This window comes from Temnothorax longispinosus, chromosome 6 (genome assembly GCF_030848805.1).
Source record: "Temnothorax longispinosus isolate EJ_2023e chromosome 6, Tlon_JGU_v1, whole genome shotgun sequence".
Lineage (NCBI taxonomy): Eukaryota > Metazoa > Arthropoda > Insecta > Hymenoptera > Formicidae > Temnothorax > Temnothorax longispinosus.
Window position 1 is genome coordinate 10,937,752 of NC_092363.1, and position 14,320 is coordinate 10,952,071.

At 39.0% G+C, this 14,320-nt stretch overlaps 1 protein-coding gene across 1 annotated transcript; it reads left to right on the forward strand.

Annotated features, from left to right (window-relative positions):
* The first annotated feature begins 1,334 nt into the window (after positions 1 to 1,334).
* Positions 1,335 to 2,489, forward strand: LOC139814937 (craniofacial development protein 2-like). Its single transcript, XM_071781457.1, has 2 exons — positions 1,335 to 1,749; positions 1,915 to 2,489. Exons 1-2 carry the CDS (start codon positions 1,335 to 1,337, stop codon positions 2,487 to 2,489), a joined length of 990 nt encoding a protein of 329 aa, XP_071637558.1.
* Positions 2,490 to 14,320: the final 11,831 nt, after the last annotated feature.

A 14,320-nucleotide genomic window follows, 5' to 3' on the forward strand; every position in this document is an offset into this window, starting at 1 on the left:
AAAAATCGTGGACATACCCACTTACATCATACTCGCCGAATTGAGAACCCCCTTTTTGAAGTCGGTTAAAAATAAATTTAATTTTTTATCATAAAATTAAATTTTACACGTGACTGTTATGTTACATAGAAATTGATATATAAATTTTATTTTAAAAAATAGAAAAAACAATTAAAATTTTAAAAATTGCTCAAAAAACTGTAAAAGTAAGAAAAAATTTAAAGAATAAAATAAAAAAGCTTTACATTTTTTCTTACTTTTTAGAGCTTTTTTAAAATCGGTTCTATTAAAAAAAATTCCTTTTATTTTATACTTTTTTAGTGCTTTATTCATTTAATATGATTAAAAAATAATACATATATAATCTCTTTTAAATATTATATATCCTTCTTCTTTTTTCTGCACTTTTTCAATCAGTATCTGTTTTTGTTACATGTAAAATTTTATTGCATTGTCTTGTATACTCTGGTTTGGTTTTAATCTGTGTAATTCCTTACTTGCTGACGTAATTATCCCACCTTTAGTCATTCCTCTTATAATTTTTAAAATTAATGGTATGTAGTTCCATTCCAGAGTGAGTTGTAGTCACTAACGCTAAACAGCGGATTCACGTTCTGGAGATCCGGGTTAGATCCCAGGCAGGTATCACAAATCCTGCGGGGGTTTTTCTCGGGGACCTGGGGCGGGGATCTGGTGGAAGGCGGCGGTGGCTACCGGGTGCACGTGTCCTCGGAATTTTCGGGGCACGTTACCAAGTCGAACCTCCCTCCCAATGGGGAACTCACTCTCCACGACCACCGCTTTTCCAGGTGGATGTGTGGAGGAAAGAGGGGGTATCGGCGATGCCGTGTGAGGTTGCTAGATCCTCCATCGGGCGTCTCCCCAGGTGGCGGATCGGGGAATGCCTCCCAGATATGGGTGGTACCGAAGAAATGAAATACTCGGGGCGGACCAAAATCTAGCACTGATGAAAGGCAGCAGTTTCATCAGAATCAGGCTGTAGCGCGTGAGCGGTAGAGTACTGAACACCGAAAGGCGTCTAGCAACAGTGAGCAAACCCGGCTTCTGCACTGCGGTATAGAAAAGGAACAGAACCTTTACTACACTATTTCTTCCAAAACATCTTAATGGCTGACGAAAACAATAAAAATTCGGCCCTCAGTCCGGGGCACCTCTTAAGTGAGGAGAGGGTGCTAAGAATCTCCCCGTCGTCTACCACTAAGAATAATGAAAGTAAATGCAAGATCAAAGTATATAACACAAAAATACGAATTGCCACCTAGAACGTACTCAGGTTATACATAGCAGGAAAACTGGCAAATGTCGAAGCAGAAATGTCCAGATTAAACATCGACATATTAGGACTCAGCGAAGTTAGATGGCCTGGATTTGGCATGCAGAAAACAAGCAACGGTGTCATATACTACTCTGGAGGCTCAGATACCAACCATAGATATGGAACGGCCATTCTTGTAAATAATGTAGTTGCTGAATCAGTTGCAGAGTTTATACCCTTAAATGACCGGGTTATGATGCTGAAACTACAAACCTCGCACCGAGCGCTGAATGTCATACAAGTATATGCGCCAACGAATGACAAGACGGATGCAGAAACGGAAGAATCCTACTCCAAAATAGATGAAGCTATGCGGCTCACAAAGAAAGGAGAACTAACCATGGTCATTGGTGACTTTAATGCAAAAGTCGGATTTGGTGCAGAAGATGATACCGTAGGGCAGTATGGCCTGGGTGAAAAAAATACTAGGGGATGAGATAGACTCGTTCAGTTCTGCGCCAAAAATAATCTCGTTAATACGTTCTTCAAGCAACATCCTAGAAGATTATACACCTGGAAGTCTCCTGCTGATGCCAGAGGAAAAATCTTAAGAAATTAAATTGATTTTATCCTAATAGGAACGAAGCTGAGAAAATATGTGCAAACAGTAAAAACATATCCTGGTGCAGATATTAACAGTGACCACAACCCAGTCGTCATGGACTTCCGAATGCGACGTCTTACAAAAGTCAGGAAGGCGAGAACACCACAAAAGATAGATATCAGACAGCTGCAAAAACCAGACATGCAGACACACGTGAGCTCCAGACTCGAGGATGAACTGAAGGAAATTCAGATACCGGAACAAACCACAGTGGAAATAGAAAGAACCTGGGATAAGATAAAGACCACCATAACGGGGATACAGGTTCAGGACATCGGATTCCCCGAGGTAGGAAGGAGAAAGGAGTGGATGACCACGGAAATTTTAGAGCTTATGACCGAAAGAAGGGTACAAAAACCAAATCCTCGGCTATACAAAGAAATCAATAAAAAGATCAGGAGAAAATGCAGAGAGGCAAAAGAACAGTGGATGTCTGAGAAATGCAAGGAAATCGAAGTACTTCTAGAAAAACATGACGCGTTCAATGTGCACAAAAAAGTAAAAGAAATGACAAATCGTGCCCGAAGACATCAAGTTCTAACCCTATGAGATGCTAACAACGAAATAATCACAGGAATGGAAGCAAAACTGCAAGTATGGAAGAGATACGTGGAGGAGCTCTTTGATGACGACAGACCAAATACGCCGCCGCAAGTAGACAAAAACATAAATAAGTGCGGCCCAGAAATTACCAAGGACAAGGTTGTCCACGCAATAAAAGCTGGAAAAAACGGAAAAGCCACTGGCCCAGACAGCGTATATGCTGAAGTCATCAAACTGATAGCCGACCGAGAAGGTAAGGGACTAGATCTACTGATCGCATTTTTCAATGCGATTTATAGATCAGATAATATCCCTTCTGACTGGTTGAAATCAACATTTATTACTCTGCCTAAAAAGACTCAGGCCTCACGCTGTGATGACTATCGCATGATTAGTCTCATGTCTCATGTTCTAAAAATATTCCTTAGAATAATTCACACCCGAATCTTCAGGAAATGCGAGTACCAGCTGGATGAAACCCAATTCGGATTCAGGAATGGTCTTGGCACCCGCGAAGCATTGTTCTCCTTGAACGTACTAACACAAAGATGCAGAGACATGAACATCAATGTATTTGCATGCTTCATTGACTATAGAAAAGCATTCGACTGCATCAAACATTATAAGATGATAGAGATCCTCAGAGCGACTGGGATCGACAGAGAAGAAATACGCTTAATCTCAAACCTCTACTGGCAACAAACCGCAGAAGTTAGACTGGAATCAGCAACGTCGGAAACAACTCTCATCAGGAAAGGAGTGCGGCAGGGATGTGTCTTATCACCACTACTATTCAATATATACTTGGAGGCTATTTTCAAGGAAGCTCTAGAGGGAATTACTGGTGGAATCAGGATTAATGGCAGGATGATTAATAATATCAGATATGCTGACGATACCGTTGTGTTAGCAGAGAACATGCATGACCTGCAAAACATGATGGACCGCATAGTTTGACACAGTGAAAGCTTTGGCCTCTTCACGAATACTACGAAAACCAAAACCATGGTTTTCTCTAAGACACATGTGCGTGCACATCTGATTATTAAAGGGGCAACTGTGGAACAAGTCTCGTCCTTCAAATATCTTGGAACCATCATGACCAGTCTATATGACCCTAAGAAAGAGATCAGATCAAGAATCGAGCAGGCTAGAAGAACATTTACGAATATAAAGACGTTCTTCACGAGATCGGATCTAAGTTTGGACCTCAGAGTCCGTATGATCAGATGCTACATATTCTCTACCCTGTTATACGGTTGCGAAAGCTGGACTCTTGACCCAAATACGGAAAAGAAAATAGATGCTTTCAAGATGTATCTGTACCGTCGTATGTTGCGCATATCATGGGTAAATAAAATAACCAATGAGGAAGTCCTCAGCCGTATGCATAAGCAGAAGGAACTTATGTTGACAATCAGGGAAAGAAAGACGATGATGCGAGGAGAAAGATACGAACTCATGCGACTGATCATCCAAGGTAAGATTCAAAGGAAGAGATCCATCGGCAGGCGCCGAAATTCCTGGCTGAAAGACATCAGAAGATGGTTTGGCTGTACTTCAGTGGACATCTTTCGCATGGCCGTATCTAAGACTATGTTGGCCATTTGGATCGCCAACCTTCGAAAGAAGACGGCGTCATAAGAAGAAGAAGTTCCATTCATGTTTACTTAAGCTGCAATCCACTTAACATTTCAAATGCTCTTCGAAGTATTCCTCTTCTCTTCTTTCAGTGAAAAAAAAAACGAAGAAGATGAAGAACGCTTTAAAGCATCAAATGGACCACAGCCTTAACATCTTGTTCCTAATCTTCTACTTTTCTTAACGTTTGACAATCGACAACTGTACATATGTATATATATATATATATATATATATATATATATATATAATATGTACAATACAATACATACATCTATGCAGGGTGTTTCCTAATAAGTGGGAAGTATTGTAGTGGTGGATTCAGGACACGAAAACAATGAAAAAATATAAACATATGTCCTACTTGACCTTATTTTCGAGTTGTGAAAATTTCTGTGCTCCGGTAATTTATAGCTGCTTACATTCGTAGGAAGTGTTTGAAATGGTCATATTTGGTTTGTATTTGTAACTCAATATCTGCTGAATATTTCCCGACTTTGTTGATTTTATAAATTCTATTAAGTAAATGCCAGTAAATTATAAAATTCTTGTAGCAAAAAAATTACGTTTCTAAACTCTCAACAAACTTTCGCAAACGCGCACGTAAACGTCAAAACAAACATTCATAAAAATTCTTCTTATTTTAACTTCTTATTTTTAGTTGGAAAATCAATGGTAATTATGCAGTATAGGGGACCACCCTCCGATGACCTTGACCTTGACATATGTTGTCAAGGTCACCCTTCTGAGTGACCTTCAGAAGGTTTTAGCCCTCGGTCATTGTTCGTTAAAAAGTTATAAACAAAAAAAGTTTGAAAAATACAGCAGCTATTTTGAGTATTGGAAGGCATAAATGACTAATATATACGTGTGTGTGCCCTGCTTTAAAGAAAATCACAACTTCTATAAAGCAGGACATACACACGTGTGTGTGTGCCCTGCTTTAAAGAAAATCACAACTTCTATAACTTTATATGCTTTACCAAAACACAACATTTAAAGCAGTAAATTGTTGATAAATTGAAGTCTTTTTGTTAAAGCAGAGAATACTTTATTTTGCGAAAAAGTCGCTGCTTTACCAAAACACAACATTTAAAGCAGTAAATTGTTGATAAATTGAAGTCTTTTTGTTAAAGCAGAGAATACTTACATGGGTTAAATGACGCGCTTTAAACAGTTGAATACTTTTAAAGCGCGTCATCTAACCCATGTGGCATCTCGCATATTAACTTTCCACGCATGAAAAGTTCACGCATACACTTTCCACGCGAACCGAGGTTCACGCACACCCCCCCTGCTTTTGGGGGAGGTGCGGTAGCCCCGAAATAGTTCACGCATACACTTTTCACGCAAACCGAGGTTCACGCACACCCCCCCCTGCTTTGGGCCGGCCCGACACATAGTCCTTTGGCTCTAGCATTTCAATTGCTCAGCCACATAGTCTTGGACTCAGACTCTGTTTACGACTTAAATCATTTTCCTAAATCTCACTCAATTCCAAACAGTCAGTTTCCTACATTTGACTGTACGTCTAAATCCGAGCATTTGTGCTCGATCTTGGGACTTAATCCCTGTACGCTTATATTTTAAGACCGCGCTTCACGCATAACTCAGTTGCACTAAATTTTAAGAATAAAGGTAAGATAAGTTTGAAAAAGGAATAAGCTCGAAATCTGGAATCTCATCTCGTGTTGAATTCTTGATCGATCACTTCTAAGATTCGACTCGCAGTTGTCGCTGACAAAGTGCGTGGCGATCGGTCCTAAGCCCTGACAAAGAGTGTGGCGAGCAGGTACCTTTGCTGCCGAAAGCGTGGCGATTACGGGGTTGATCCTTAGAATCACTATTAATTCCCGAAAGTGAATTTGGCTTTTACGCTGCCGATCTGAGCGCTGACAAAGAGTGTGGCGAGCAGAGTGTGGCGGATTGGCTTTTGAGCGCTGACGAAGAGTGTGGCGAGCTACAAAATTCATTTTCGAGGATCCGGGTTAGATGACGAAAAAGGGAGGTAGACGAACTCAAATTAAAAGGATTAGGTTCCAGATTAAACAAGCAGCCATTTCTCAAGATCCTCTCCCCCTCCTCCATCAATTGCAACAACTAGAAAACGCACCTCCATTTAAACCTATTCCTGTCGACTTCGACATCGATTATTCCCATTATAATCAGATAAACAAAAGTGATCCTCTTTACAAAAAATTTTATAAACTCAGATATCTTTTCGGTCCCGAATAACAATAATAATAATAATATCTTTTACACGACTTGTCCAAATCCCTGGTACAGTAGTAAGAAGCGCGATCTTGTGTTACGACCTACGTAAAATAATTACTGTAAGGAATGTAAAAGGTTTAATGGTTATTTCATGATACATAAGTGTAGAGGGATAGTAAATAATGGAATACAGCAAAATACAAGTGCATAGTTCTTGTATTTTTTGTTTAACTATTAAGTTACATATTAATATTAATATAAATATTAATTTTGTATATCCCTCCTGTGTTTAGGATATACGGCAAGTTAACATGCGGGATTTATGCCATAGTACGGATACTTTGTAAAACTTGAAATCTCTTATGTGTTCTTTTTCTTTCTTTTTTTGGATCGTATAACAATAACCTTTAATGCATCTATTGCCCTTCTATTTTCTTTAAAAAATTTTTCAGTTTTATAATTTGTTTATCATTCTTACATCTTAATAAACTTCTTACACACATTCCATAACTTATTATGACATTTTATTGCCTTATTTATAAACATTATTTGTAATTTTTATAAGGCCAATATTTTACTCATAAATGTCATATAACCCACCCTTCTGGGATATATGGCAAAAATGCAAGAGTTTCTAAGTTTTCTTTTTTATTAAATACAAAGAATAAATATTTATGTTTCTATTTTTTTATAGTAGTAGACAGTATAAAGTTTTATTAGTATAATTTATTTGCCTTAAACATAGTAAATAGTATTCAATAAATTAAGATTTCCTTAGCTGCGGCGTATATACCAGAGTTACTCTATTATGTGTTTTTGTAAACCGATTGAAATCAAACCGAAAGTAAATTATTCATTATTATCTAAAGCCTTTAATGTTCAGCATCGACTCGTTATCTGTTATTAGTTTAGAGAAATTAACAATTTATTACCTTATCCCCCTTTCTTTTACATAAAATAGGTACTGTGTATTATAGGTACAACTAATAGTAAAAGTTTTGATCTTTTTAATTCTAACAATAATATTAATTAATAGTAATAGAAAGCATAAATACAGAGTATTCTAAAAGTTAAATATGTAGTATAACAGCACTCTATCCAATTTCTTTAAAATTTTCAAGGAAATGATAATTGAAATAATAATTTATGGATATATATTTATGGATATATATTTATGGATATATATTTATGGATATACATTAGGGGTACTCAAATAAGTTAGAGTTTAACGGTTTGACAGGTTATGTCGGGTTAAAGTCGGGTAAAGAATTAATTTTTTACACTTTGGGCGCGCTACTCTTTAAGGTTATGCAAAATATATAAGTGTCTTAAACCTATCACATTAATCTTTGGGTTAAAAGTTCAAAAATCAACTTTTTACCCGACTTTAACCCGACATAACCTGTCAAACCGTTAAACTTTAACTTATTTGAGTACCCCTATTTATAGATATACATTTATGGATATATACACCCGGGAAAAAAACCTGTTATTTATTCATATTAGTTTATATTAGTAGAAATATAATTATATATAATCATATATAAGAAATGGAAAATATAATCTTAAACAATATTATATGGCCATATATGAGAGTATATAATTATATATGGCCATATATAAGGATATATGATTATATACTCGGGAAAAAATACCTCTTATTTGTTCATATTAGTAAATATATAATTATATATGGTCATATAAGAAATGGAAATATAATCTTGAACAATATTAAATCTCTTTAAGTATAAAGTTTATATAGTCATATATGGTTTTATATACTAGTATATTATCATGTGTGATCATGTAAAAGTATATTTATAAGGTTAAAGATAATTGTTCGATATAGAGGAGTCGCAACAAGATCAGGCAGGTGGTGTCAAGTCATCGAGACAGATTTCATCAACAAAAAACAATATATTCTTTGGTCAACGTATGTACATTCTGTTTGTATTCTCTCAGGGGGCGCCTTGAGGGCACCTAATCAAAAAATATAGGTGCTAATGCACTGTTCAAAATTTAAGTTGGTGAATGGCTTTATTCACGAGGGGGGGCTTAAGTGGCTCTTCGTTATTGTTGAAGTCTATCTTTGACCCCGGGGTGAGAGGCGGCTTGTCGAGTGACTGCTCCGGGTGTTCTGGCGGCGACCACGGGGCCAGAAGGGCTCGCCTGCCCACGGTTTGAGTGGCCGAAGTCCGAGTCTCCTTTACTCGAATCAGATGGAGGGCCGGTGGACGCGAGATTCGGCAATCTCGCTTGGCAAGTAGTCCGGCGGGCCTGGTAAGGCGTACCTCCGGGAGCTCTAGTGGAATAAGCTTCCACGGAAGTAGCGTCTGGCCCTTGTCAGGCTCCTGTCTCTTCGTGCACCGTTCCTGCGGCACTGGCAGGGTGTAGCTGTTTTCGAGAGCCCCGACCTCTTCTCGTGCCGCTGCTGCGGTACTGATTTCCCAGGCTCCGGTTGCTTCACGTGCCGCTCCTGCGGCACTGGCGGGCCGGGAAGGGGCTTCCTCCGCCTTTGGCTCCTCGTCCTTGTCCGGCACCTCTTTCGTTTTGTGGCTGCTGGAGTGGGGCCGCTCGGCGCCTCCACTTCTATCGTGCCGGGCCCGGAAGGGGCTTCCGGTCTAGTGGGAGCAGCGGTCTTCACCTTGCTTCACTGATTGCAATAGAGCGGAGGAGAAGTCGCTCGACGCTCGATTGCAGTTTAAGCGGAGGAGAGGATATCTCTCACTCGACGCTATTATTTGAAGTTATTACAAAAGATCTCGACTTACTCAACGCTTCCTGGACACGAAACTCGTGGAGTATAGCGGAAGGATTCGAATGATGGTCCTCGCGCGGCTCGCCTTAAATAGCCGCACGATCGTACTTTAAGTGCGAGTAAGTGTGAGTGAGCCGGCGACGCGCCGCGGCAGGCCGCGGTATCTGATAAGCGCGGGGGCGCGCATTCGTCAGGCGCGCGCGGCGAATGTGTGTTCGACTTCCCGAACAATAATTATATTATATATGAATATATACTTTATAATGGATCTATCCATATGTATAACTGTTATAAATATTCCTCTAATATATTATTTTACTTGACAATATGAAATATATTATTTTTAGTTTCAGTTTACACAATTGCGTTTTAAGTCCGACAAAGTCCATATTGGCACGCAGTGCCAATTTAAAAAACTGAAACATGTATTTAATAATAATTGATTGTGAAATATTATTAAGCATCAAGATCCGCTTCGACCAAAAACGGCACTTCTCATTGCTTATGTTATTTTAAGTTTTTTTTCTAATTTTGCATAAGATACTTAATTTTTTTAATTTGACATATTAATTTTTATTAAATATTTTCGTAAACAGCGAAATTACCAGTAATAATTCGTGAAAAAAACTGTTATCTATACTATTATAGTAAAATCCTTACGGGTGGTGTATGTTTGAACGTTAATAACTTAAAAACTATTGGACCGAATTTGTATTAGAACCATATAAAATAGGGGTAGAATTTTCCGGGGAGTGCTATAGAGTGTATAGTTTTTCGTTACCGATCTTCTGGAAACCGGTTTTTCTAATTCTTCTAATTTTTCGGGAAATAATCGACCGAATTTAAAAGAATTATATATGAAACAGAGGTTGAATTTTCCGGGGAGTGATATAAAGTGTATAATTTTTCGTTTCCGATCTTTTTGGAAACTGGTACCAAAATTTTTCCAATTTTTCGGGAATTAATTGCCCGAATTTCAAAGAATTGAATTTTGTGATATAAAGTGTATAATTTTTCGTTACCGATTTTTTTGAAAATTGTTATCAGAAATTTTTTGAATTTTTTGGGAAATAATTGATCGAATCTTAAAGAATTGTATATAAAACAGAGGTAGAATTTCTCGGGAAGTGTTATAAACTGTATTAGTTTTTCGTTACCGATCTTTCAAAAATTTTATTAATTTTTCGAGGATGGGTTTAATTGCCACGATGTGTATTATTTTTCAATAACAATTTATTTTTTTATGTAGGATAAGTTGTTTATTTCTCATATTATATGTGAACAGTCACTTCAATTCGTGGCTTTCGTGACTGTCGCGAGTGATAGAAAAGTTATTGGAGTTTTCTTGCAATAACCTGCAGTTAAAACGAGAGAAACAACTTATTTGATTTTTATATAAATAAAATTATCATTAAAAATTTGGATAAATGGAAAGAAAAATTTCCAAGAAATAATTTACACAAAAAAGAATAATGCCAAAATTTTGTTAAAATATGTGTGTAAAATAATCCAATTTTTCATGAGAGGGAGAGGGAGAGGGAGAGGGAGAGGGAGAGGGAGAGGGAGAGGGAGAGGGAGAGGGAGAGGGAGAGAGAGAGAGATTGATTGATTGATTGATTGATCATTTATTATGCCCAAACAATGACTACAGGGCAAAAACATAATATAGCAGTTACAATAATGTCGCAATTACAATACTATAGCAGTTACAATACTACAGCAATAACAATAATATAGCAGTTACAAGATGCAAAGATGCAATGTGATATAAAGAAAAGCGAAATATAGCGGACAGAAGTTAGTATGATGTGCATGCTCTTTCTCGTAAAGCAAGCAACCAGCAATCTCGATAATATACACTCTAAAAAACTAAGAACTAACGGAACTTAACTAATAATAAGTAAAGTGAAAAAGAATTAGACAAGGAGCAGTATTACTAAAGAGAACTAAATAGTGTATATAAAACTATGAACTAAGAGGCACTGCGCGATTTACGAACTAATAATAAGGAATGAAAGCACTAGAAGTTACACGTAATTAGAGGTGGCCAAGATCCTAACCTGAAGTGACTTATGCACGTAACACGCCACTCCACCACCCATCCGTCTCACTCTATCATGACGAACCAAGAAGTAATTGTCCAAGGCCACAGTCGCATCAGAGACATTCACATTGAGCCATGTTTCAGAGACAGAAATTAAATGATAAGAACGTGTGGCAAGATGCAGTCTAATATAATCAATAAGATCGATATGTCCCCGCAGGGAATTGGCGTTAAATTGAGCCACGCAAAACTGAGTAGACCTTAAAACCGAGCCACGATGAACGACGGATGGCAACGAGCAATCGGAACGCGCACGTCAAACCAACTTATCAAGATCTGAAACCGAGTCAATTCAAATAACAGGCTTACCATCCGAGTGTCTGACATGTACACGACCTCCCCTTACCCAAACATACGCATAAGACTTGTCTTTAGCGACACGCTTCGTCTACTGCAACAGCTCGTAAGTGTCTTTGGGAAGCAGTTCATTCACGTGCACACTCCGATCGGAACTGCTATCACAGACCTCCTTCTGCATGAGCACACGCCGAGCTCGTTTTTTAGATATTACAGTATCACGAACCGCGGACGAGGCTAATGTAACGATGTAAGAGTTAGTAGCTGAAGTAGGTAAGGGGCAGTCAGAAGCTCCCGCCGGCACAGGCCTACGAGCGACAGCCCTAACGTTAAGAATGTGGCACGACAATTCCGGGATTTCTAATGCCGCAAACACATTGCGAACACACTCAGAGGGGGTGACGGACATCGTGGCAGGCACACCCGATACAATTAACTCATTCCCAGTCTCACGCGCAACAGAACAAGAATCAGCACGTTCGCTCCTAAGCTCACGAATCTCATCCGTAAGGGCCTCACACCGCTGCTCCAACTCAACAATACGCAGGCTGTTCCGCTCGACATTGCTCGCAATACAGTTTAACTTATCAAGTTTATCCTTAAGTTCCATATTCGTTCGCTGCTGCTCCTCAACGAACGCCGAAAATTTCGCATTAGACTCACTCAGTTTCTCAGTCAGTCTTGCATTCGATTCACTCAGCTGTTCGATCAAACGACGCAAAAGATCATTAGTCGAGTTATCATTGAGACATTGAGACTGAGACAGAGACTGCGACTGAGCGCCGACGCTTACAGGAGTAGTCATAGTGTCAGAATTAGCTGATGATACAGAACTTTCTACCTCTCTTTCTACCTCAGGTGTGAGAGGTAAATTGAGAGAAACAGACAAAGATTTGCAACAAGTGTCGGCGTACCTAGTGACCGAATACGGCTTAACACAGCCCGGATGAAATATTCTCTTGCACTCACATTCGATAAGGGTAGTCGCAATCGTTTTCTTGCATCTAGCGCAGCGTTGCATCCCCTCCACACAAGCAGGCAATACAGCAGAAGGAATACGCAGCGATGACGCACCCGTAGCCCGTAGCAGCGATAGTAAAGGTCCCTACACACAGGCCATAGGCACCGAGTCACATATGGCAGCCAATAGTCACCCAGACAGCACGTGTCAGAAGATAGCGTCGAGATGGAGACACCTTTAACGCATGCGTAGCCGTGATAGCCAATTCTCAACAGGAACAGCCAAGAGTTAGGTTAATAGCGGGCAAAATATTCTCCGCTGAAATGCGCATTGACAGACAGCAATCACCCACGAGATAGCAATTGAGCGTGATAAGCAACAAAAAACATGCCAATATCTGCAACAAAATGGCCCAAAGGCAGCTTACAGCAGGAAAGAGGATCGTTCAAAGCAAGAGCACAAAGAATAAGCACAGTGTGATACTCAGAGAGAGAGAGAGAGAGAGAGAGAGAGAGAGAGGGAGGGAGGGACGGAGGGAGGGAGGGTGGAAGGGAGGGAGGGAGAGGGAGAGGGAGGGAGGGAGAAAGAGAGAGGGAGAGAGAGGGAGGGAGAGGGAGAGGGAAAGGGAGAGGGAGGGGGGAGGGAGAGGGAGAGGGGGGGGGAGAGAGAGAGAGAGAGAGAGAGAGAGAGAGAGAGAGAGAGAGAGAGAGAGAGAGAGAGAGAGAGAGAGAGAGAGAGAGAGAGAGAGAGAGAGAGAGAGAGAGAGAGAGAGAGAAAAAGACTATTGAGTGAGATTATTTGCGTGTATTATTACACATGTCCTCCGGGGCGAAGCCCGGGTAGCCAGCTAGTAGTCATATAAGATTATATATGATCAGATCAGAATATTGCATCTCAAAGTATCCGATAGATGGCATTCGATGTGATCTGTTTTTCGTATTTAAAATTTGATAAACAATGTTATAAGAACGGCATCAAAAAGACACGACACTGTCTCGCGCTATTCTCGCGCGACGCTGTCTCGGAGCGACACAATTTTTGTATCAGTTATATCGTAAAGTCCACTTTTATAATAAAGTGGCACGCTTAAAAAATAACATTTGAAAATATACATATGTATAACAATGTATAACAATTTTCTAAAACCTATTTAAATATATATGTCCTTATATATAATCTTATATAATCATATATGACCATATAAACTCTTATCAGGCCAAAATTCCTATATGATAAGATAGCTTCTTATAGGAGCATATAACACACTATAAGGGATATTTTTTATATGTCTTTATACATACATATAGGATACGTTGACGACATTGGCTGCATCCAAAAGCACGATCGCTCATTGAGCGCTCACAGGTAGCCGCTCAGTGAGCATTTTTGATGTACTGGATATATGCTCACAACAGTTCACTATACGCATTTATGTGACGTATAAGTTATAGATATTTATTTGCGTTTATAATAGACATCTAGGGGATATACTGAGCGCTCAATGATCTATCTACTGGATACAAACGCTCTCTGGGCTGCTCACGGTGAGCGCTCGCCACTTTCGTGAGCGTAGTTTTCTATCGCTCACTCCGCTCACTTTACGCTCCCTCTTCAATCTTTGCGCCAACTTAATATCCCTAAAGGTTAGTAACTAAAATAATTCTTGTGCCGTTGTTAATTTTTATCTTTCAGTTGGAAAGTTAAGTTATTGTTTTTTGCAAATAATTAAAAAATTAACATATTAAGTAGTTAAACATTATTTAGATAAAGCATTTGTATATTTTTACAGGTGGCAGATAGTAAAGATAGAAATTAATATTTACGCAGATCTTTAGAGACGTAGATGTCTATTATAAATGCAA

Coding starts and splice junctions, on each gene's coding strand:
- LOC139814937 (XM_071781457.1), top strand. CDS start 1,335: ATGTCCAGATTAAACATCGACATATTAGGACTCAGCGAAGTTAGATGG. Junction 1,750..1,914: donor CGTAGGGCAGTATGGCCTGG/GTGAAAAAAATA, acceptor TTATCCTAATAG/GAACGAAGCTGAGAAAATAT.